At 40.8% G+C, this 21,423-nt stretch overlaps 2 protein-coding genes across 4 annotated transcripts in view; one reads left to right on the top strand and one right to left on the bottom strand.

Annotated features, from left to right (window-relative positions):
- Window positions 1–12,515, top strand: part of dpysl2b (dihydropyrimidinase like 2b) — a 27,005-nt gene extending 14,490 nt beyond the window's left edge. The window contains exons 3-14 of one of the 2 annotated variants that reach the window (XM_054756697.1): window positions 80–264; window positions 691–855; window positions 1,128–1,189; window positions 1,427–1,507; window positions 2,303–2,371; window positions 3,886–4,006; window positions 4,127–4,283; window positions 4,356–4,497; window positions 4,654–4,824; window positions 7,226–7,405; window positions 7,479–7,644; window positions 9,279–12,515. In XM_054756697.1, the coding sequence (XP_054612672.1) occupies window positions 80–264; window positions 691–855; window positions 1,128–1,189; window positions 1,427–1,507; window positions 2,303–2,371; window positions 3,886–4,006; window positions 4,127–4,283; window positions 4,356–4,497; window positions 4,654–4,824; window positions 7,226–7,405; window positions 7,479–7,644; window positions 9,279–9,370 (1,591 nt within the window). In that variant the 3' untranslated portion in view covers window positions 9,371–12,515. The remainder of the gene's footprint in view (window positions 1–79; window positions 265–690; window positions 856–1,127; window positions 1,190–1,426; window positions 1,508–2,302; window positions 2,372–3,885; window positions 4,007–4,126; window positions 4,284–4,355; window positions 4,498–4,653; window positions 4,825–7,225; window positions 7,406–7,478; window positions 7,645–9,278) is intronic. The other variant, XM_054756698.1, reaches the window with a different exon arrangement.
- Window positions 11,498–21,423, bottom strand: LOC129169845 (glutamine synthetase-like). Of its 2 annotated transcripts, none has more exons than XM_054756701.1 (7): window positions 21,334–21,423; window positions 19,523–19,708; window positions 18,990–19,196; window positions 18,771–18,917; window positions 16,714–16,841; window positions 16,288–16,487; window positions 11,498–15,287 (listed from the first exon to the last, which is right to left on the bottom strand). In XM_054756701.1, the coding sequence occupies exons 2-7, from the start codon at window positions 19,689–19,691 to the stop codon at window positions 14,978–14,980; spliced, it is 1,161 nt and encodes a 386-aa protein (XP_054612676.1). In that variant the 5' UTR covers window positions 19,692–19,708; window positions 21,334–21,423; the 3' UTR covers window positions 11,498–14,977. The 2 variants fall into 2 exon arrangements, with proteins under 2 accessions (XP_054612676.1, XP_054612677.1); XM_054756702.1 differs by having other exon boundaries at window positions 18,990–19,154.

Genomic DNA, 21,423 nt, shown 5'->3' with positions numbered 1-21,423 from the left:
TTATATAAATGAGTGTCTAATAAAGAGTTAAAAACTTGCTTTAAAAAATGTTGACTTTGTAATGAAATGTTGAATTCAGACAAATTGGAGAAAACCTTATTGTGCCCGGCGGGGTCAAAACCATCGACGCCCACGGCCGCATGTTGATGCCAGGCGGGATCGATGTGCACACACGCTTCCAGATGCCAGATCGAGGCATGACGTCTGCTGATGACTTCTACCAGGGAACCAAAGCAGCGCTGGCAGGAGGCACCACCATGATCAGTGAGTCATCTTCCATCATCCGTTGAAGCACTTATGTGTGGCTCTTGATTGGCCACCTTCAGCCAAACAGCTCCTATCTATCATAAATATACAAAGTATGAATGTAGTTTCAAGTCGTTAGAACTCTGGATGCACTGTAGATAAGAACACACAGCCAGAACAGCCCACTGAAGATATCATGAAGGATGTCATCAATCCAATCCAATCTGGGCTGCAGGATTGTATTTGTTTCCGAAACATCTTGAGCCCATATGAAGTTGTGAATAGAATTTATTTGTCATTTCATGTCTGTTTTCTCTCATGCATGATGATGATCCCTCACGCTTGCGGACCAAACTGTGACGTCAAACTGAATACACTCAATAACGAGCAGCACATCTCAAATAGAAATGACTGAGTTGGTTTGCCTCATCTGTGTGAATCCAGTCGACCACGTGGTGCCCGAGCCAGGCGTTAGTCTCATCTCGGCCTTTGAGCAGTGGCGTGACTGGGCTGACAGCAAGTCCTGCTGCGACTACTCTCTGCATGTGGACATCACTGAGTGGCACAGAGGCATGCAGGAGGAGATGGAGGCGCTTGTCAAGGATCATGGTATGAAGACTTCATTGGGATGACGTGTGCAGCAACAAGCTGCACACACATCAAAGTGTAATATTACTTTTTTGCTTTCAAATAATCCTTGAAAACACTGACTGAAGCTCACTCTAGTGGCTGTTAGAGGCTGGTGTATGTGTCAAACAATAGTTTAACTCATAGTAACTTTTGGATTTGATATTTTTAGTGTATTATTAGTCGTACTATATCAACTGTTTTAGTTTTCAGTTACAATAATTTCCCATTTCCCACATTTTTTCATATATTAGGTGTCAACTCCTTCCTGGTCTATCTGGCTTATAAGGATCTTTTCCAGCTAACTGACACCCAGGTGGGCCTTTTTACCCTTCTTATTTCATAGTCCAAACAATTATTTTCAGAATTCTGACTCAAGAAATACTGTACTATAAAATACAATAAAAGGACGGGATTAATTGACCAGTGTGTGTGTTTTAGTTGTTGTAGTTGTGCTTTGTGCTGTGCAGTATAATCCAATACTCGGAGGTGTTCCTAAAATTTTAGATAGATAGATATTGCAACAATACAAAAGTATTCGCCTTTCCTGCAGGTGTACGAGGTGTTTAGTGTGATCCGTGATCTTGGAGCCATTGCTCAGGTGCATGCTGAAAATGGGGACATTGTTGCTGAGGTAAGTCGCTAATAACTTTAATAACTTTCTTCATGCTCGCCAGTGTTTCCCACAGGGCTGCAGTGTTGTGTTTGTGGTGGTGGGTTTGCGAGGGGAGGGGTACAAAAAGTGAGCAAAAAATGAAAAGCAAAACAAAGAGCATAAAAAAAAATTTAACTTCTTTCTGTGGCTTCTTTTTGTGTTTTTTTTAATATCACAAGCAAGGCGGAACCGCCTGTGAGTGCTTGGAGAGGGCCCCACAGTAACACCGGCTGCTTGCTGAAGAAGAGCGATATGTGCTTTCATGTCCGAGTCTCCAAAAGTGTCCAATAAGACCAGAAAGAGTCGCTAGATTTGTCACTAGTTCCCTTTTTTTTTTTTTTTTTTGAAAAACAGAGTTTAGAGGGGTCTGAAAAGTCTCTAAGTATAAGTTGACAAGACTGATTCCTCCTGCTACGTCTTCTTATTCTCTGCTAGACCAGGTGTGTATGGGGTATGTTATGAAGCAGAGTTACGGTGCCATCTACTGTACGGAGTTGGAACAACAAGATACATTTACAGGCAGTTCCATTATAATGTGTTGATGCAAGGGCTCAACAAGGGTCATGCCAAATCTAGTCGTGGTGTATTTGTGGCGGGCCGCCATAAATAATTCATTTATTTATGGCGGCCCGGGAAGCACTGCTCTCTCTCTATACTAAATGTGTAAAACATCCTTAATATTAATCACAAACAAATTAGGATGTACATCCATAGTGATAGTTTGTATGCTCAAAACTACCTCAGCATCCCAATGTGTGTGTGTGTGTGTTTTAGGAACAGCGTAGGATCCTGGAGCAAGGCATCACTGGTCCTGAGGGACATGTGTTGAGCCGTCCTGAGGAGGTAAGACACATTCACTTGCTCTGGACACAGTTTGTCATGCACTCATGGAAAACAACGCTTGCTTGCAAGCCTGGGATGTGTCACTATTTCTGAAACATCGTTTTCACGCTTAGTTCAACAGGGTGTTGCTGTGAGGCTGAGCAGATCAAACACAATACATCCATCACGGTGGAAACAAAAGAAACATTGAAAGAGACTTGGCTTTGGCACAACTACCGAACATTGTTAAAACATTCTCTTTACCTCCTGCACATATTCCTTCTTCGTGTCATCTTATTCCTAATATCACTCATCACACTTTCCATCTAGGAAAGAACAGTTAGGAGAGGTGGGATATCATCTCATCACCAACGGGCATGGAGATTTCATAGTTCAATCAAACTCAAGCATCCGAAGAGGAAGTAAATAAGGGAACTGTAACCCCAAATAAAGTACAGACAAATGTTTTACCATGTGACAGAAAACCTCAAGCACAGACATGCTTAAGGTTATAGAAGGTTTGCTTCCTTTCAAGTGATATCATTCCAGATGGATAGTGGAAAAATATTAACGATAATACCACAATCTCTGTAATATTTTCCAAAGTAACTTATGTGCAGACTGCAGACTGTACTGAATGAGGTATCCTCAAACTGGATACCTCATTTCGTACAGCACACCTATATTGGTTTATTTGACAGGGACAGTGTAAATTATAGATGAAAAAAATGTCCCCCTAAAAACAACAATAAAATAATTAGAAAGTGAACAATGGAAATATAAACTGTTAGTAATAAACAGATATAACTATACAATTCCCAATAAAAGAAACAATTCTTCAAAACACTTAAAACAGCTAAACATGCAGCGCATCAAGACAACACAGGGCAGCACAGTTGGGTTGGGGGAAGGAAGGGTTAGGAGCTTGAATGAACTCAGTTCTCTGATGCTCTGCAGCAGTGGTTCTCAACTGCTTTGGCTGCGGGACCCACCGTCACCCCCAATGACAAGCGGCAACCCAAATCACTGACATTTCTCAACTAAAACTTCTTAAGTATCTAGTAGTAGAGCTAGTTTGCCAACCGACATTAACTCCCAAAGAAGAAGACAGGAGACGAACACCAAAGAAGAAGAACGTGGGCCGATGTGTGTGAAAAGAGGGCGGTATTGGAGTTAATGGTGTTTCTCTGTAATACAGTGAAAAGGAGAGGAAATGTGAATATTTACTTTGATTTAGTTGTGCACCCCTAAACTTTCTGCTTGCGCTCCTAAAATGTTAAGTTAGGGGCAACTGTGCTCCTAGTAAAAAAAGCCCTGAACAATACAACGATAAGAACAACAAAACATATTTGTGAAAATAAACACAGAAAAAAACGGAAACACGCTTGGTATCGATATTATCGATAGTTGGATCAATTCACAGTCTAAAACTGACTAAGCTGAGCAGCTCGGCATTATTTATGCTTGGTGGAGGTCTGTGGTCTATCCAATTCCATTCTAGTTTGATCACGAGTGGTTTTATTTGTCTTTTCCAGGTGGAGGCCGAGGCTGTAAACCGCTCTGTGACTGTGGCCAATCAGACCAACTGCCCTCTGTACATCACCAAGGTGATGAGCAAGACTGCTGCTGATGTCATCGCTCAAGCCAGGAAGAAGGGTGGGACTGTGCTTTAGCATAATAGTTTCATTTGTATCACTACAGTCTTTGTAAATCTAAAGCTATCATTGCTGCAATGACTGAAATGAATAACAAGTAAGGCACTGTGGGTCCTTTTAGGCACTGTGGTCTATGGAGAACCAATCACTGCAAGCCTGGGAACAGACGGCTCCCACTACTGGAGCAAGAACTGGGCCAAGGCAGCAGCTTACATCACCTCCCCTCCACTGAGCCCTGACCCAACCACACCGGACTATCTCAACTCCCTGCTCTCCTGGTAACACTATAATCAAAACATTCCAAGTCCAGACATGTTTTTCCCCTCACTATTTGCTTCCTTTTCTTTCAGTGGTGACCTGCAGGTGACAGGAAGTGCACATTGTCCCTTCGACACCGCTCAACGTGCAGTGGGCAAAGATGACTTCAGCTTGATTCCCGAAGGTGTCAATGGGACAGAGGAGAGGATGTCCATTATCTGGGACAAATGTGTGGTATGTCTTTAGATATTATGTATCTCACATGCAGGGATATTTCTAGTCACCTCAGTGGAGCCAGATACATGTAATACATCTGATCAGAACAGCCACGTGAAAAATTGTCATCATACAATTGTAAATATCTTCATTCCGGTTGTAATTTCATTTCAGGTAACCGGAAAAATGGACGAAAACCAATTTGTGGCGGTGACCAGCACCAACGCGGCCAAGATCTTCAACCTGTATCCCCGCAAGGGTCGTATTGCTGTAGGTTCTGATGCTGATCTGGTGCTGTGGGACCCTGATGTCACAAAGATCATCTCCGCCAAGAACCACAACTCGGTACAAATTTCATGACAATGTTAAAATTTCATAACAAGTTGCATCAATCAAAAAATGCACCGTGAGGAGGAAAAAAAACACTATGTCGCATTTATCTGTATTTATGGATTGAGCTATCATCAGAGCGAGCAGGGCAACCTGTCATGGTGCCACTCCTAACAACATTACATTCTCAAGTGAAGAAGACAAAGCCTAAGGGTGGGGCCAATGTTGACACCAACAAGGAGACAAACCAAAGCAACAGAAGTTGAAAAAAATCAAATTTGTTTCAAGTATATGGATACAATAAAACGTACCTGTTTATTAAACGTCAGAATGTTCTTGAAGAAGACACTTTTAATACATGACATGACGTCTGTACGTATTCCATTGTGTAGAAATGTGTCAAACAATCATATTTTAACACCAAAACGTCATTTTTGTATTCACAAATGAATTAAAATAGATTGAATATCATACGTGACCGGACGGTGGCCGAGTGGTTAGCGAGTTGGCCACACAGTCAGGAGATCGGGAAGATCTGGGTTCCAATCTCTGTTGGGCATCTCTGTGTGGAGTTTGCATGTTCTGCCTGTGCGTGCGTGGGTTTCCTCCGGGTACTCCGTTTTTCTCCCACATTCCAAAAACATGCATGTTAGGTTAATTGGCGACTCTAAATTGTCCATAGGTATGAATGTGAGTGTGAATGGTTGTTTGTCTATATGTGCCCAGCGATCAACTGGTGACCAGGCCAGGTGTACCCTGCCTCTTGCCTGAAGTCAGCTGGGATAGTGAGGATAAGCACCATAAAAAATGGATGGATGGATGAAAATCATATGTGTGTATTTAGTTAGTCAGAGGCTGACACAGCAGCTACAATCTCTAAGCTAGACATAATTAGTGTTCTGATTACAACAACGCTGCTGTCTAAAATACCACATTTCTCAGTCCATACAGGTGTCATGTAATTATAGTTGCATATTACTTCCAGACACAGTCGCCAAGGCAGAAGCTTATTAGTATATATCAGTATTCTGGAACACAAAAGGTCTGGTACGCTGTGTATCATTCAATTTGTGTGCCCTTGTGGGCCACAACAAGCTCACTCAATGATTTATTGTGGCCACTAGGTGTTGCAAAAAAACAACCACCACCCCACTTTAACTTAAATAAATACGGGAACGTATACATTCGAACTCATACTCATACATTGTAGACTAAATGCAGAGTTTCCTGCTGAGTACACATACAGTACGTATTTGAGTTCTTTGGCAGAGCACCACATTTGTTCTGTTTGTTCTCGCTGTTATCATACATACATAGTGCAGATTGCAGGCCTTGAAGGGGAAAAATATCAACAGCCCATTCTAAGACGTGACAGATGAATTCAATCATGCATTCAGCAGAGGCTTAAAATTGTCATTTTAAAAAATATTGTCAGTGGTAGGATAAAAACACTCCATATACAATGGACGCCATAAATCATTCCAAAGATGCATTTAATCTTAATTTAGTTTATGTGATGAATAGTTATCGTACAAGCAACAGGGTGTGGGGCCTCAAGCAGCAGCAAGAGCCATGATGTCATCCTTAAAATCTGCCAGAAAACTGGAATAGAATACATTTGATTGTTAGCAGGCAGATCAGTGTGTGTGTGTGTGTGTGTGTGTGTGTGCGTGTGTCTAGGATTAGTTCTTTGGTTTCTGCCTGCTCAGGAAAAAATGAAGGTATGTTCATGGTGGGAATTGCTCATTGGCAATTTGTGCATGTGTGTCATACACACACGAGTGTAGTGATCTCAGTTCTTCAAAGCCCACCTCATGAATGACCTCAGCCTTAGTTAGCTGCAGTAGCTGTTAGCAGGCAGCTTCCACTCACTCACTCACTCACACACGCACACAACCCACAAATGTCCTTGATTGACCCCGTTTCATCTTCCTCTGCCCTTCTTCCTCTGGCTTACAGTATGTGCCTCATCGGTTGTTTTCTAGTTGCCATGACATTTTAGCAGAACACTTTTGGGTCAGTGCGGGTTAAATCATTTCTGCTCCGTTATTACCATAAATGTAATTTTGCTTGGCTGCAACAACAGCTGTCGGGATAAGATTGCCATTTATCTGTAAGCTCGGCACGCTCTAGGCAGCAGAAAAAAGTACCATGTCGAGAGGATGAAATGGTTGTGTTTTTGCTTTGAAGTTATTTGGGTGTTGTGATATATGGGCATTTGTGTCATGACTCACTTGTAATAGAACATCAGTCACTCAAGGATCATCTTGCTCAACGGACTGTGTGAGAGTCACCGTGTAGTGTAGTGGTCCACTTGGCTGACTTCATTCGTTCATTTATTAGTTTTTTACCTGATCTCAGCCTATGATTTTTTGAAAGTTTATTTATTTTTCTGTTTAACTGTTCGCTGCTACAGACGGTGGAGTATAACATCTTTGAAGGGACAGAAGTGCGTGGCGGGCCTCTGGTGGTGATCAGCCAGGGCAAGATCGTCTTGGAGGAAGGAAACCTCCACACCACGGAAGGTTCTGGACGTTTTGTGGGCCGCAAACCTTTCCCTGACTACGTCTACAAGAGGATAAAAGCTCGCAGCAGGGTACAATGCACAGACACTTCTCTGTACATCCTCTTTTTCAAGTGGCTTCACTCTTATGTTTACCACAATGCAGCTGGCGGAGCTGAGGGGCGTACCGAGAGGGCTGTATGATGGTCCGGTGTGTGAGGTATCAGTCACCCCTAAAGCTATGACCCCTGCCTCCTCTGCCAAGACGTCACCGGCGAAGCAGCCAAACCAGCCGGTCCGGAACCTGCATCAGTCAGGCTTCAGCCTGTCTGGTCAGTGCACACAGAACAATCACTAAGTTTGAACTTAGTCAAAGTAAAGAGCTCATCCTCGGGATGCATCGATCCACATTTTACCACTTCCCGACCTGATCCTGATACCTGATTTTGGACAGCTGCTGATACGAATACTATTCCGATACTAGACCTTCGCTTTAATGTTGTTATTATTATTATTGTAGCATCTGCAGGCGCTTTAAAAATGACAAGGAGGTGGTCAATCAACAAGAGCTTTATTGAACAAAACAAGTTACCATACTTTCTGGAGTCACACTTTTTTTATAGTCATATAGTTTTTTTTATAGTCAGGTGTGACTTCTACATAAAAATATGTATTCCAGATCATCAAACAACTTTAAATATTAGTCAATGACAACACAGCTGAACACAAAATGCTGTTTTTAAATGAAACTTTTTTATTATTAAGGGGCAAAAAAAATCCAAACCGTAACGGTACATGGACCTGTGTGAAAAAGTGAAGCTTTGGGACACCAACAAACCACAGTGAGAGCCATTATCCACCAATGGCGAAAACATGGAACAGCAGTGAACATTCCCAGGAGAGGCCGGCCAACGAAAATTACCCCAAGAGTGCAGCAACGACTCATCCAAGAGGTCACAAAAGAACTGCAACAACATCCAAAGAACTGCAGGCCTCACTTGCCTCAGTTCAGGTCAGTGTTCATGACTCCACCATAATAAAGACACTGGGCAAAAACGGCCTTCATGGCAGAGTTCCAAGACGAAAACCACTGCTGAACAAAAAGAACATTAAGACCTGTCTCAGTTTTGACATCTTGAAAATACTTGGGAAAATACTCCGTGGTCTGATGAGACAAAAGTTAACTTTTTGGAAGGTGTGTGTTCCATTACATCTGGCGTAAAAGTAACGCCACATTTCAGAAAAGAAACATCATACCAACAGTAAAATATGGTGGTGGTAGTGTGATAACTGGAGCCTTGAATTTTGCAGTCTACCAAAAAATCACGAAGCCATCTGTTTGTGGGTTCTTGGGTTCTGCAGCAGGACAACGATCCAAAACACACCAGCAAGTCCACCTCTGAATGGCTGAAGAAAAACAAATAAAGACTTTGGAGTGGCTTGGTCAAAGTCCTGACCTGAATCCTATTGAGATGCTGTTGTTGCTGCTAATGGTGGCCCAACCAGTTATTAGGTTTAGGGGACAATCACTTTTTCACACAGGTTTGGTTTGGATTTTTTTTTCTCCTTTAATAATAAAAGATTTCATTTAAAAACTGCATTTAGTGTTTAGTTCTGTTGTCAATGACTAATATTTAAAACATATTTGAAACATTTAAGTGTGACAAAAAATAAGAAATCAGGAAGGGGCAAACACTTTTTCACACCACTGTATGCTTCACTGCTCTCCATTTTGTTGCTTTTCGCTCAGTTCAGTCTGCAGAGTGCAGATAAATAAATAGATAACAGTTCCTCAATAGCATCTCAAATCGGGGGGAGCATGAAAATATTTCTGACACCCCAGTGGGGGTCTGACAGAAAATAAATGAGAACCGCTCCTTTAATGTGTTGGGCAGGTCATTTAAAACTGCAAAAAATGTTAATGTAGACTTGAAAAGAATCACCAAATTTCTATTTGACCACACAGGCGCTCAGATCGATGACAACATTCCTCGCCGGAACACCCAGCGCATTGTGGCGCCCCCGGGTGGCAAGGCTAACATCACCAGCCTGGGTTAGAGCGTTGCCCTCCGATTGCTGTGAGGGGGAGGAGGAAGTGCTGGTTCTGAGGAGGGACACTCGACAGGTTCCATGCCGCGAGCCCTTCCCAACACCTGACCGGGCCTTTCTTCAGCCGTGATATTTAACTCCTCCACCTCTTGTTTTCTTCGCATTCCCACTCTCCTTTTCCCCTCCAAACAAAAAAGGTCTGCCTCACATGATGGAAAAAAAAACAACACTCATTTGTGCACTTTTGATTTTGTTTTTGTATTTCCGTTTCATTCTTCCAGCCTGCCATTGGATAGACTGATTTAATAGCAGAGATGATTGGGTTACGCTAGTGCAAAAGCTCAAATGTATTCTTTTATTTTGCTTCATCACCACCCAACACTCCAATCCATAATCCAACAAGAGGGCGGCCTTAAGGTTCTTCACTCTCGCTCTCCTAAAACCATATTTGGAAACTTCCTGAAAAGCTTTATGCCTCATGTCTGCATGTTTTTGGCCATGACCAAGCAGGAAGAAGGTTAATTAAGGGAAATAAAATGCCTTACTGTCGCTCCATATCGTCCATTTCACACAGCAGCTATAGAATTTCCAAACTTAACCTGCAGTTGAAGCCGTCCGTCACCGAGCAGTGCATTTACACACAGAATGTTTCCTGTATAAGCCCTCTTTCTTTTCTTGCTCTTTATGTGCCTGAAGCCACAGAAGGTGTATACATAGTGGAGATGTTGTTCTTTAAGCGAAGGATGTAAGATAAAACGATGTAAAATAGCCAGGATAAACCGATTCAAAGGTGCCAGATTTTGTGTTTTCTTTTTTGGGCCTACAGTGCCAGTAGAGCCCCTGTAAAGATGAAAAAAAAGCTCACTTTTTTTGTTGTCAGATTAGTGTCAACTTGTAACTACTTGCTGAACGGCTGAGCAGATGTTGTTTTGCGCTTGAAAAGAGGCAGCGAGCTGATGTTTCGTACTGTACGTGTTACTCGTGTGCAGTGTTGATGTTGGAGGGATGGACCCACGCAGCACTCCTTACATACCATTTCCTTTTTATGCATGATCTGCTTTTCATTACCACAAGCAATTGATGCTTCTCTGACTCCGACCGCCACTTTTCTTTTTTTTTACCTTAGCAAAAGACCAGCTCCCTGTTTGATAAAACATAACCAGATTTAATATTCTTCAACAAGCCCATATTGGATTGTGTAATTATTTGCAGCACCAGAATGTCCCATTTGTAACAATGATAATTCAGTTTGTATTCCATGTAGCAACAAGGCGATGTGACAAATGTGTTGAAAGTTGTGACTGGAGGATGATGGGAAATGGAAACTTGTGGATCATCTTCAGTATCATTATTATCTTTGTCTCACATTTCACAATATGCTGCACTTGGTGACTAATGAACAATGTTTCCCTTTCAGTTTTGTGCAAATGTGCATGTTTTTCCATTGTCTAACCAAAATAGCTGATCCCCACCACGCTCCAACCGCAGTGGGCGGAGCGAGACGGTCTGTTGATTGAGGTATCCTAGCTTGTCGTGCTGCTGTGATGTCTATTTAAACAGCTGACATGAGGGGTTTACCATTACAAACAGTACCGTGCTCAAGAGATGCCCCGTTATTCCCTTCCTTTCAATGTTTGAAGCTGTTGCTATGGCGACAGCTCTTCACTCTCATGAGCTGCTGCTTGTGTTTGTCATGGCCATACACACACAAAAAAAATCTCGTCCCTCCTTGCACTCACACCCACAAAACTGTACTTTTTGAAAAGGCCCCGTCAGCCCCTAGTGCTTATACTATGCTAATTATGCTAATGAAACGCGAGTGATATGTATGGTCGCTGTGTGCTGCAGACTGAGAGGAGATGCTGTTCTTGTTCTACACTGCCTTGCTCCTAAACCCACTATAGTACCCCTTTCCCCTTTGTGAAAGTTATACTGTGTGATGGTTTTTGTCCCGGTGGCTGTGAGGATTTTGGGATGCTTGCTCGATATGGGAACAAAAAAAGTGTCAAATTCAGTGGTTGGTGAAGTTTAAAAAATACCAAGGACTTCAAAGAATTAAAAAAACATGTAAAAATGATTGAATGGCTGTTTCTTTAATGTGCGAGCACTATATGTATGTTATGTTGTGTTCCATCCATCCATCTAGACCCTGATTCACTGAAAAGACAACGACACTTGCCAGAGGCTTTTACTCCTTATTTTACTGTGAGGCATGACAAACAGTGAATAATATGTATAATCACTGAAATACATGTGTTTACTACAACTACAGGTCAGGGTTCTGTCCACACTCATCCAATCATGCTTTCATGGAACTTTGTGCACTTGTGTAGAATCCTTATGGAACCGTTAAGGATACTCACAAAACTGGAGGCATAGAATTACGGCAAATGAAGAAATTAAAATCTTTCCCACGCGGTGATGTGTGAATGGTTGTCTATAGTCTTATTCAAGTGTTGTGATTGACGACCAGTCTTAAGGTACACAGGAAATGTGACACTAACCGCATCCTGACTGATCGCATGCGTGATGCGGAGAGAACGCATCAACAGCTCATCGCTGACGTCAGATGGAAAGCTCTCGCGCAGTCCACTCGGTCATCAGCTGCGCCAGCTTCTGCGCCACTTCGTAAAAACGTATCTGAACAAACATCAGGCTGTAGGCTAGACCAGGGGTGTCCAAACTTTTTCCAGCGAGGGCCACATACTGAAAAATGAAAGGATGCAAGGGCCACTTTGATATTTAGGAAACCAACACGTAGAGATATGCTAAGAAGCTATACTACTATAGCTATATTACAAAGGTGAAATGCTACTAAACATGACGTGTAATACGAGTTTATTCTTGTAAAATTGTGACGTTTTAGGACTTTTTTCTTAATATTTTGACTTTATTGTCATAAAATTACAGCTGTTTTTTTTATTTCTTTGTTTCAACAGTGTTACCAAAATGATATTTTTTCTCATTTTACAAGTTGATTCTCATAAAATTGCAACTTTTTTCTCATTAGAAATGTGTTTTTTTTTCTCTTAACATTTTGACTTTACTCTGGTCACATTTCTGCTGTGGATTTTTTCTGTATAATTTTCCAAATATTTCAACTTTCTTTCAAACATTTTGACTTTATTCCCATGTTATAAGTTTTCCCCCAACCTAAGTTTCCAAAAATTACAACTTTAGTCATTGTTTTTGGCTAAAAAAAAAAAAATCAAACTTTTTTCTTTAATATTTCAACTCCATGCTACTAAAATGACATTTTTCCTCATACTATTACTTTATTCTTGTGAAATTATGGCTTTTTGACCTTGCTAGATTACAACTCTTCTCTTAAAATTTTGACTTTTGATTGATTTTCCCATTTTTGCTGCTGCTGTTGTTTTTTTTTTTTTTTTTTTAGTTTCCTTGTTAAATTACATTTTTAGACTGTCGCCCCCAGGCCACACTGTGGACACTGTCGCCCCCAGGCCACACTGTGGACACTTATTTTCTATTTTATTTTATTTTATTTTATTTTTTATTTATTTAATTAAATTTTATTTGTTATTTATTTATTTATTTTTAATAATTTTCTTTGTTCTTATTTATTTATTTATTTATTTAGTATTGTCATCATATTATCATTATTATGAATGTTCTCTCTTTTTTTGGGGGGACGGTTATCTCACCGTTATCTATTATGTGTTATCCTGACTATCACTGAAAACATGACATGGAATCCAGGAAGTGAACTACATGTACTGTACTAGATGTAGAATGGATGGGGGGTAGGATTAAATAAGCTTTGCTTCTTCCTACTCCTTTTGGACATGTGGAACTGTCAAAAAATGATTCACGAGATGTATTCCATTGTAACCTTCATGTTCAAATAAACTAAACCAAACCAAACCAAACCCCTGGGCTAGACTTTGGCTGACTTAGATTTCATCTGTTACAATCATTGATCATCTAACTATCGTTCATTAGTGGTGAGTACCTTTACAATTTACTACTTAAAATGAGTTTAATAACTGTGAGGCATATTTAAGGCTGTGTTGCTAAATGCTAATATACAGTACGACATTACCCAGAAGGCTTAGCGCTGTAGACCCTAGCTTGAAGGAGGACACAGTGATCCCTCGCTCCGTCGCGGTTCACCTTTCAATTTTAGTGTTTTTTTTGTTTTTGTTTTTTTTTTACAGCGTATGCGAGTTTTTACAGGCTTGTGCAGGTTCAGTGGCGAGACCAGGGAGCTTCGTCTCAAAAAGGTTGGTTGTTCAGCTCACTTGGGACAAGTGTGCTACCAATTCAGACCCATTTCATCTTTTCTGTGAACATTTTCCCATTGAAAATGAATGGGTATTTAAATGGTGCCCTCTGCTGGTGAAAATCATTTTACATTTTCTATAAATGAATGATTCAGCTGTGCCCTTAACAGTGACACGCCTTGGGCGGTTTGAGCATGTGGTTTGCAACACAAAGGAAGCTGGCTCTAGCCCCCTGTGTGCATTGATCATGTTCTATGCAATTATATTACAGATTGAAGTCCTCCAATCACTGCCACCTCTTGAGCAACTCTTTGAAATAAAGTCAGTATTGTTTTTCCAGTGACCACTAGATGAGCGTTTTGACGTAGATGCCAGTGTTGACATGTTGTGGTGAACTCTTTAATTTTTCTCTTGTTATTACAAAGTGTTTTCCTCCAGTTGATTGATGACTACGGTGTTGATTCTTGCGGCAAGTATTGTAATATAAGAAGACTAACGGGCTGAGTACTCATGTGACTTCTGCTAATGTTGGCTTAATTATTAATATTTCAATATATAGTCCTTTTTAAGCATTCATCATGTTTTACAAAATGTTATTACAAATGGATGTCACTTCCCTCCAGTCACCACCAATTGCCACCAATTTGGAGCAATGGTTAAACTGAGCAGTTTGACTGAGGAGACAGTAAATCACACCTTTTGCCCAAAGCCTGCTGGAGTAGTTGCTATTATAGCAAGTTCATACAATCAGTGTACAAAGTGGCTGGAGTATTATTCATATTTTGTGGTAAAATATGGAACAAACAAAGCTCAATTGGCGCTCGTCTCCCACCCTGCAGGTCAGGCGTTCAAGCCCCGCGTAAGTCTTCATCATGTTTAATAGAATTATGTGACATTTAACAGTGTTTCAGACCAATTCATACTTTTCTAAATATTCCCACATTTTGTGTAATTTCATATTTTCTATGACAATTTTCCCATTGAAAATGAATGGGCAGCCCTACTACGACCCTCATTCTATAGTACTGATACTACTGAAGTTGTATAGTTCAGCTGGTAGAGTGCTTGGTGGCTGATTGGATTGTCGGTTCAATTTCACAGTCTAGCTCAAACTGCCAAACTACTCTTACTTTCATTTTGCATTTTAGCATATTTCCGCTGCATTTCAGTCGAGCTTCAGCTTCCGAACGGCTCCAATGTTCATTCAAAATTTCGATTGACTTACCTTTTCAAAGCATTTCAGTTTCGCTTCAGCTTTTCAGCATTCACACGCAACGTCTAATGGAGGTATTATTAATGTTAATGTGTCTGTCAACAATGTTCAATGTAACCTCGTTTACATGTTTGACTAAACCAATATAATGAACATTCATTAACAGCCTCTGACTTGCTCCACATCATCCAGCAGGCAGGTGCTTGCTATGGCTTTGGTCACAAGGTATGGATCACAGTTTGCTGCAGGGCGGCGGTCCTCGAAGTAGCCTTTGTTGTCATGGCTCACCTGGAGAGGAATGCGGATGCTGGCAAATCGGTCGGCAACTCCAGCAGTGAATTTGTTGATGTTAGCGGTCTCATGATGACCCGTGAGACGTCGCACGTTGTCCTGACCGCCGTGTGGGTCATACACTTTAATGTGCTCCTTGTGTCTTTTGCTCAGCTTCTCAATGGCCTGCTCGATGTATCTGTCATCAGAAGGGACACAAGTCATGGAACATTGCTTGCTGACTGATTCTAAACGGAAATATTCCAAACCATTTTGCTGTCTGCTGGTTGAATATGTCATTTTTATATCTGATACCACACAGAGCTTCTAAAATATGCTTTAAAAAGTGCTGTTGCCAAGACCTGCACACTCTCACCCACAAAACAACCATTTTGTGTACCCCTTGGCCTCATCAGGGTCACAAGAAAGCTATATGAACTTTCAGTGGTATGAATATGTGTTTGCCCCCTTCCTGATTTCTTATTTGTTTGCATGTTTGTCACACTTAAATGTTTCAGATCATCAAACTAATTTAAATATTAGTTCAGCCACATTGGATGGTTTTTCAAGCATGAAGCGCCTTTTTAAGGTCATGCCACAGCAGCTCAATAGGATTCAGGTCAGGACTTTGACTAGGCCAATCCAAAGTCTTCATTTTGGTTTTCTTCAGACATTCAGAGGTGGACTTGCTGGTGTGTTTTGGATCATTGTCCTGCTGCGGAACCCAAGTTGGTCTCAGCTTGAGGTCACGAACGAATGGCTGGACATTCTCCTTCAGGAATTTTTGGTAGATAGCAAAATTCATGGTTGCGATCACAGAAAGTCTTCCAGGTCCTGAAGCAGCAAAAACGCCCCAGACCATCACACTACCACCACCAGATTACACTTTTGGTATGATGTTCGGCGTTACTTTTACGCCAGATGTATTGGGACACACACCTTACAAAAAGTTTGTCTCGTCAGACCAGTTTTTTCTCCCTTGCTAATAAGAAGCTTCATTTAAAAACTGCATTTCTTGTTCAGTTGTGTTGCCACTGACTAATATTTAGATTACTTGGAAACATTTAAGTGTGACGAACAAGAAAACAAGGAATCATGAAGGAGGCAAACACTTTTTCACACCACTGTACATTACAGTGTGTACAAGTAAAGGCCATAATACACAAAGACTGCAACTTTATGGAGACTCGTTTACTCACTGCAGTCCTCCTTCTTCCCTCATCTGCTTGGTGCTGACATTCATGTGTCCGCCAGCACCGTTCCAGTTTCCCTCCACTGGTTTGGGGTCCAGTGTTGCAAGAACCCCAAAATCTTCGCACACACGATGCAGCAAGAAGCGTGCAACCCACAGTTGATCTCCCATCTCAATACCCTCGCAGGGACCCACCTGGAACTCCCACTGAATGGAATAGAACAAACTTTATTATCATTGCAGTAACGACAAAAAGCAGTACAGTAGACACCGGCCTGTTTGGTGATGACTTTTCTCAGCTTGAAATTGTGAGCGATTTGTTTTTTGTGGTAACTTAAATGGAAAGTACTGCTGTATTAGCAGAGGTTCTGTGTTGATGGATGACAGGAAGCCATTACAAGAACATGTCATGAATGAATAACGCCATCCTTACTTGGGATTGCATCGCTTCAGCGTTGGCTCCACAGATTCTGATCCCCGCGTAGAGACACGCCTTGTAGTGGCAATCCACAATGTCTCGTCCGACAGCTTTGTCTGCCCCCACCCCGCAGTGGTAGGGACCTTAAAGAAGTCGGGAAGAAGGTTTTAATGAATGAAAGTCGGTTATAACAGAGTTTATTTTGAAATAAATGGGCATGATACATAATAATGATACATTTGTTTTTCTGTGTTTAATGTTAATGAGAGCGAATTATGCTAATTATTACACCTCCTGCTAAAAATTTAAAAAAAAAACAACAAAAAAACCCCATTGAAGTCAGGAGGGCCGTTGGTACTCACTGGCTCGTAGGTGCTGTAGTAGCTTTTTTAAAACATCTTCCGCCATATCATTAGTGCGCTGAGAAACAGCGTTGTTTGACGAAGGCATGGTCGGCAGTGTTGCCAATTTGCCGATTTTGTTCCCAAAGTTCTCAATAGCCGACGTGTGATGGGAGAACCTTGAGAGGCGCTCGCCGAGATGAAATATTAATTCTTTCATTTTGCCGAAATCATGGCAAATTTGAAATGAACAAGTCGAGAATCAAGTTCTAAACGTAATTAAGGTGTTTTTAGTCACTTTTTGTGTCTCTCCTACGAGGTTATGCTTTTTTCCTACAGCATTTTGCAACATCATATGCAAATGATATGCAAATTAGGCTTCATGTGGCGACTTCTAGGACAGCCAATAGCTACTTTTCTTATTGGAAAGTTGGCAAAAGTGATGGTCAGTCCAGTCAGTGCATCTCGTCAAGAAACAAATTACAGGCTCATCCATCTCAGAAAATGCACTAATTAGTCACAACACCACATAAAAACAGCTCTCATTTGGCACGCAGTGTAAATGACATATTTAAGATGAATCAGTCTTAATGCACAGCATAATCATTAAACCTATTTGTTCATTAAATGAACGCAAAACAACGAACAGCTTCATTCTGTATTATTTCTTCTGCGCTGTGCTCCCTGTGACGTGCAGGCGCTGTTCACATGACAAGGCGTTCAAGCACTCTGCGCTTTAGGCAGTGTTAATGTAGTCACGCTGTTTTTATTCATTTTTATTCATTTTTGTCAGTGTGACCATAGAGGTGTTATTTCATGTCCACGGGGCTCGAATAATGTTAAAAAAGGTTTTCTATGCTCTAACCAGGAAAGTTTGTTAATATTGAATCCTACTTCTCGGAAATCCACTAATCGTGGTTGGGTCTGGAACCAATGAATCACGATACACGAGGGACGACTGTCGTCTCAATCAACAATGTCATCTTGTACAGTGACCTTGAACAGAAATGGTTGCATGACCAAAAGCATAGATGAATGGTTATTTGTCAAAAGTCTCCAAAAAGTCAACACTACCTGCAGTTAAGCGTGTTTTTCTTCATCTGGAGCAGGGGCATACAAACTGCGGTCCCGGGACCATTTTCCGGCCTGCGGCTGTTTTTATATTGGCCCGCGACACATTCTAAAAATATAATGAGAAAACTAAAAAAAACAAAAACAAAAAAAACCCCAGCAAAAATGGAAAAATCTGCAGTAATTTTAAAAATAGTCAAGAAGAAGTTATATTTTTTGGAAAATTAGATGACAGAAAAATTAGGAATGTATCACATAGAATAAAGTGAAAATATTAAGGGAAAAATGTAATGAGAAAATTTACAAGAAAAACTTTAAATTGAATGAAAATGTAGAAAGAAACAACAGCAGAAATGGAAAAAAACAGCTGTCATTTTATGAGCATAAAGTAAAAATATGAACAGAAAAAAGTCGTATTTTAACGTGAAAAAAAATGAGAACAAGCTGGTAATATTAGGACGAAATTCATTCATAAAGTCATTTTAGTAGCATAGAATTGTTTATCGTATTAGGAAAAGTAAGGTTTTTTTTTCCCAAAACAATATAAAGTGGCATTTTTTGGAAAAATAGGTTGGGGAAAAAGTTATAATATTATGGCAATTAAGTCTAAATATTATGGGAATACTAGCAAGCCAGGTGGGTGTGTTGTCATATAATGACCTTGGGGTGCTGGGAATCCCCACTGAGGCCAACCAAACGGGTGTCCGTCCATTCCCAAGAGTGTGTATTCCTGCTCCATGCCAAACCAGATCTGGTGCTCTTTGACCTGGTCCATCACTTTCTTGCAGCCCATTCGATGGTTTGTTTCTGTACAGAACAAACGCTGGCAGATTGCATTTTGGGGACTCACACAAGCGAACGAGAAAGCGGAGAAAGTACCTGAAGGAAGGCGGTCGTTCTTGAGAACTTCACAGAGAACCAGCTTGTTGGGGTCAAGGGTGAAAGGATCTCGGAACATGCACGCTGGTATGAGGAACATTTCTCTGTAGAACTTTTGGTCCTGCTGGAATCTGCATATCTCACAAAAGCTCCATTCAGGAATTTCTATTTGGATAATTATAAATGAGAGCTTTAACCTCAATGGAGCTATTATGACGAAAACAAAAATGAAGATGATTTCTAGGTCATGCTCAGCTGTCTTCTGAATGGTAAGCTGACATCTATTTTTGGACTGTATCCCACACACAGAGAGGTCTGATCCGAGTTTCGAGTAACCTAGTGGCTTTGAGGCAGGCTAGCGAACCTCGTGCACCAACCTGATGGGCTATTTGAAACATATTTCACCAAACTTGCACCACAGGACATCTGAACATCAGTGTATGAAATAATTACTTGTTTGATTATGAATAACGTATCTCTCTTTATATTCTGGTGTCCCTGACATATAATCCATTATAAAAACAGGACCGTACCTTCAATACTTTTTGGTTCAGTTTCCAGGGTCCGGGTTTTGCTGTGCAGGTCCTGTCCATTGTTGTCGATCCAGATGTAAGTCACCTGACATTTGCCTCCCTGCGGAAGGCTCATGTATTGCTGGCGTACAGTCTTGTTCAAGTGGGAGCTGGCTGACGCTGTTGTCATGTTTCAGGAAGAGTGTCCTAAGGCAATGTTTTACATCATATGTTACACATGTATCACATACTGTATATATGCCAGTATCTCAACAAATAGATGTATTCATCTTGTTACTAAGTATATTTTTAGTATTTTAAGTTTGCCTTACAAATATTACCAAAACAAACACACACATGTTCAAAATGAACATTTCTTAATGTACAGTTTCTTATGGGTTTTATGAATTTTGTGTATTTTTTAGGGCTGTCAAATGATTTAAAGGTTTAATCAGATTAATCACGGTCTTAAAAATAATTAATGATTCTCATACGGTGTCTGAAATATGCCTATTTTTACTGTATTTTATTGAAAGAAAGATAAATGACAGGGCAGGATTATAAATATATATTTGTATGTATTAACAACGCCAAATTAACTCAACATTTTTATCAAGTTAATAGATGGCACAGATTTCTGAAAATCTATTTACCTAACACTGGTTTCTGTAATAGCAGAATATTTGAATCAGACTTAACTACGTTATTATGAGCAATGAGGGGTCGCGTTCAAAGACACCACGTCATTTACGTTGACGTCACATGTTTTGAGAGAATTTTCTTGGATTTCCGCATTAAGAGTTACAAAGTGAGTGATAAGAATTTCCACGTATTGTTTTTCTCTGCTTTTCTGTTTATGTAGACCACACATACACGCATAATAAGCTCATTGTCGTGTTGTCCGGAGTGTCCATGAATGCATCTCGCGGTCTGTCTAGTGACAATGAGGACGTGTGGATGCAATGAGGAATGGAGTGGAAGGGTTTGTTTGGAGTTGGATTTACAGTATATGGTGTTGGAATTGCACTGCTGCTGATGTGTTCAGGTAAGAATAAAGTTATAAAAGAGCGTCAGACTCCCTGGGGAGCTACACTGTACTGCCGTTTGTCGTCGAGAGCCGTGACTTGCCATGTGTATGCATTTATTCCGCTAGAAAAGGTTACGTAATTAATTAGTTACCGCCGTTAAGGCGCTATTTGTCACAGCCCTAGTAGTTTTATGTTTGTCGTTGCGTTGCATTTTTCTGAGTGAGGACACTTTCTTTGATGTCTTTTGCTTTGCCGTCTTGGACTATTCTTGCCCTCAAGCTGCATAGTTTGTGTTTCATGCGCTTTCCCTGGCAAGTAATTCATTTATCCCCCACATCTCCCTTTGAAGTCTTCAAGGATCCTTACATCACCCAAACTTATTTGTCCTGTTTTTTTCCTGGCCCTGTGCTAAGCCTTTTGTACTTACATTTTTACCATTCATGGTTGGACTCCTTTTTAGTTGTTTTTTTTTTTTTTATTCCGAAGATACCAGGCGATGCCCAAAGTTAATCTTTTTTTTTTTTTTTTTTAGTTATTACTAACAAAGACTTCATACTTGACATCACCCCAGCCTGGCATCTTGGGTTCCATCCAAATATTTGCACTACAGTTCTCTGTGGTCCAACAGTTGAAAACCGTCACTGTCGATTGTGACATACAGCCATCACAGTGACATTCCCACCATAACATAGAACCTAGAATACATGTTTTTAGGATGTGGAAGGATACCAGAGTAGGGGGGAGTAATAAAGTCCGAGTAAGTATCACTATCATATGTATTAAACAGAAAAAAACACATCTTACTTTGTTGGAAATGATGCCGCGTGTCGTCGGATGTCTGCAGTCAGCTGTTTTCTCTGACAGGTCAAAACCTATTTGTGGGACTGGATGTGG

The sequence above is a fragment of the Dunckerocampus dactyliophorus genome, chromosome 17 (assembly GCF_027744805.1).
Source record: "Dunckerocampus dactyliophorus isolate RoL2022-P2 chromosome 17, RoL_Ddac_1.1, whole genome shotgun sequence".
NCBI classification, from domain to species: domain Eukaryota; kingdom Metazoa; phylum Chordata; class Actinopteri; order Syngnathiformes; family Syngnathidae; genus Dunckerocampus; species Dunckerocampus dactyliophorus.
The sequence above is the reverse complement of the archived record's forward strand: the minus strand, read 5'-3'. Positions and strand labels throughout refer to the sequence as shown.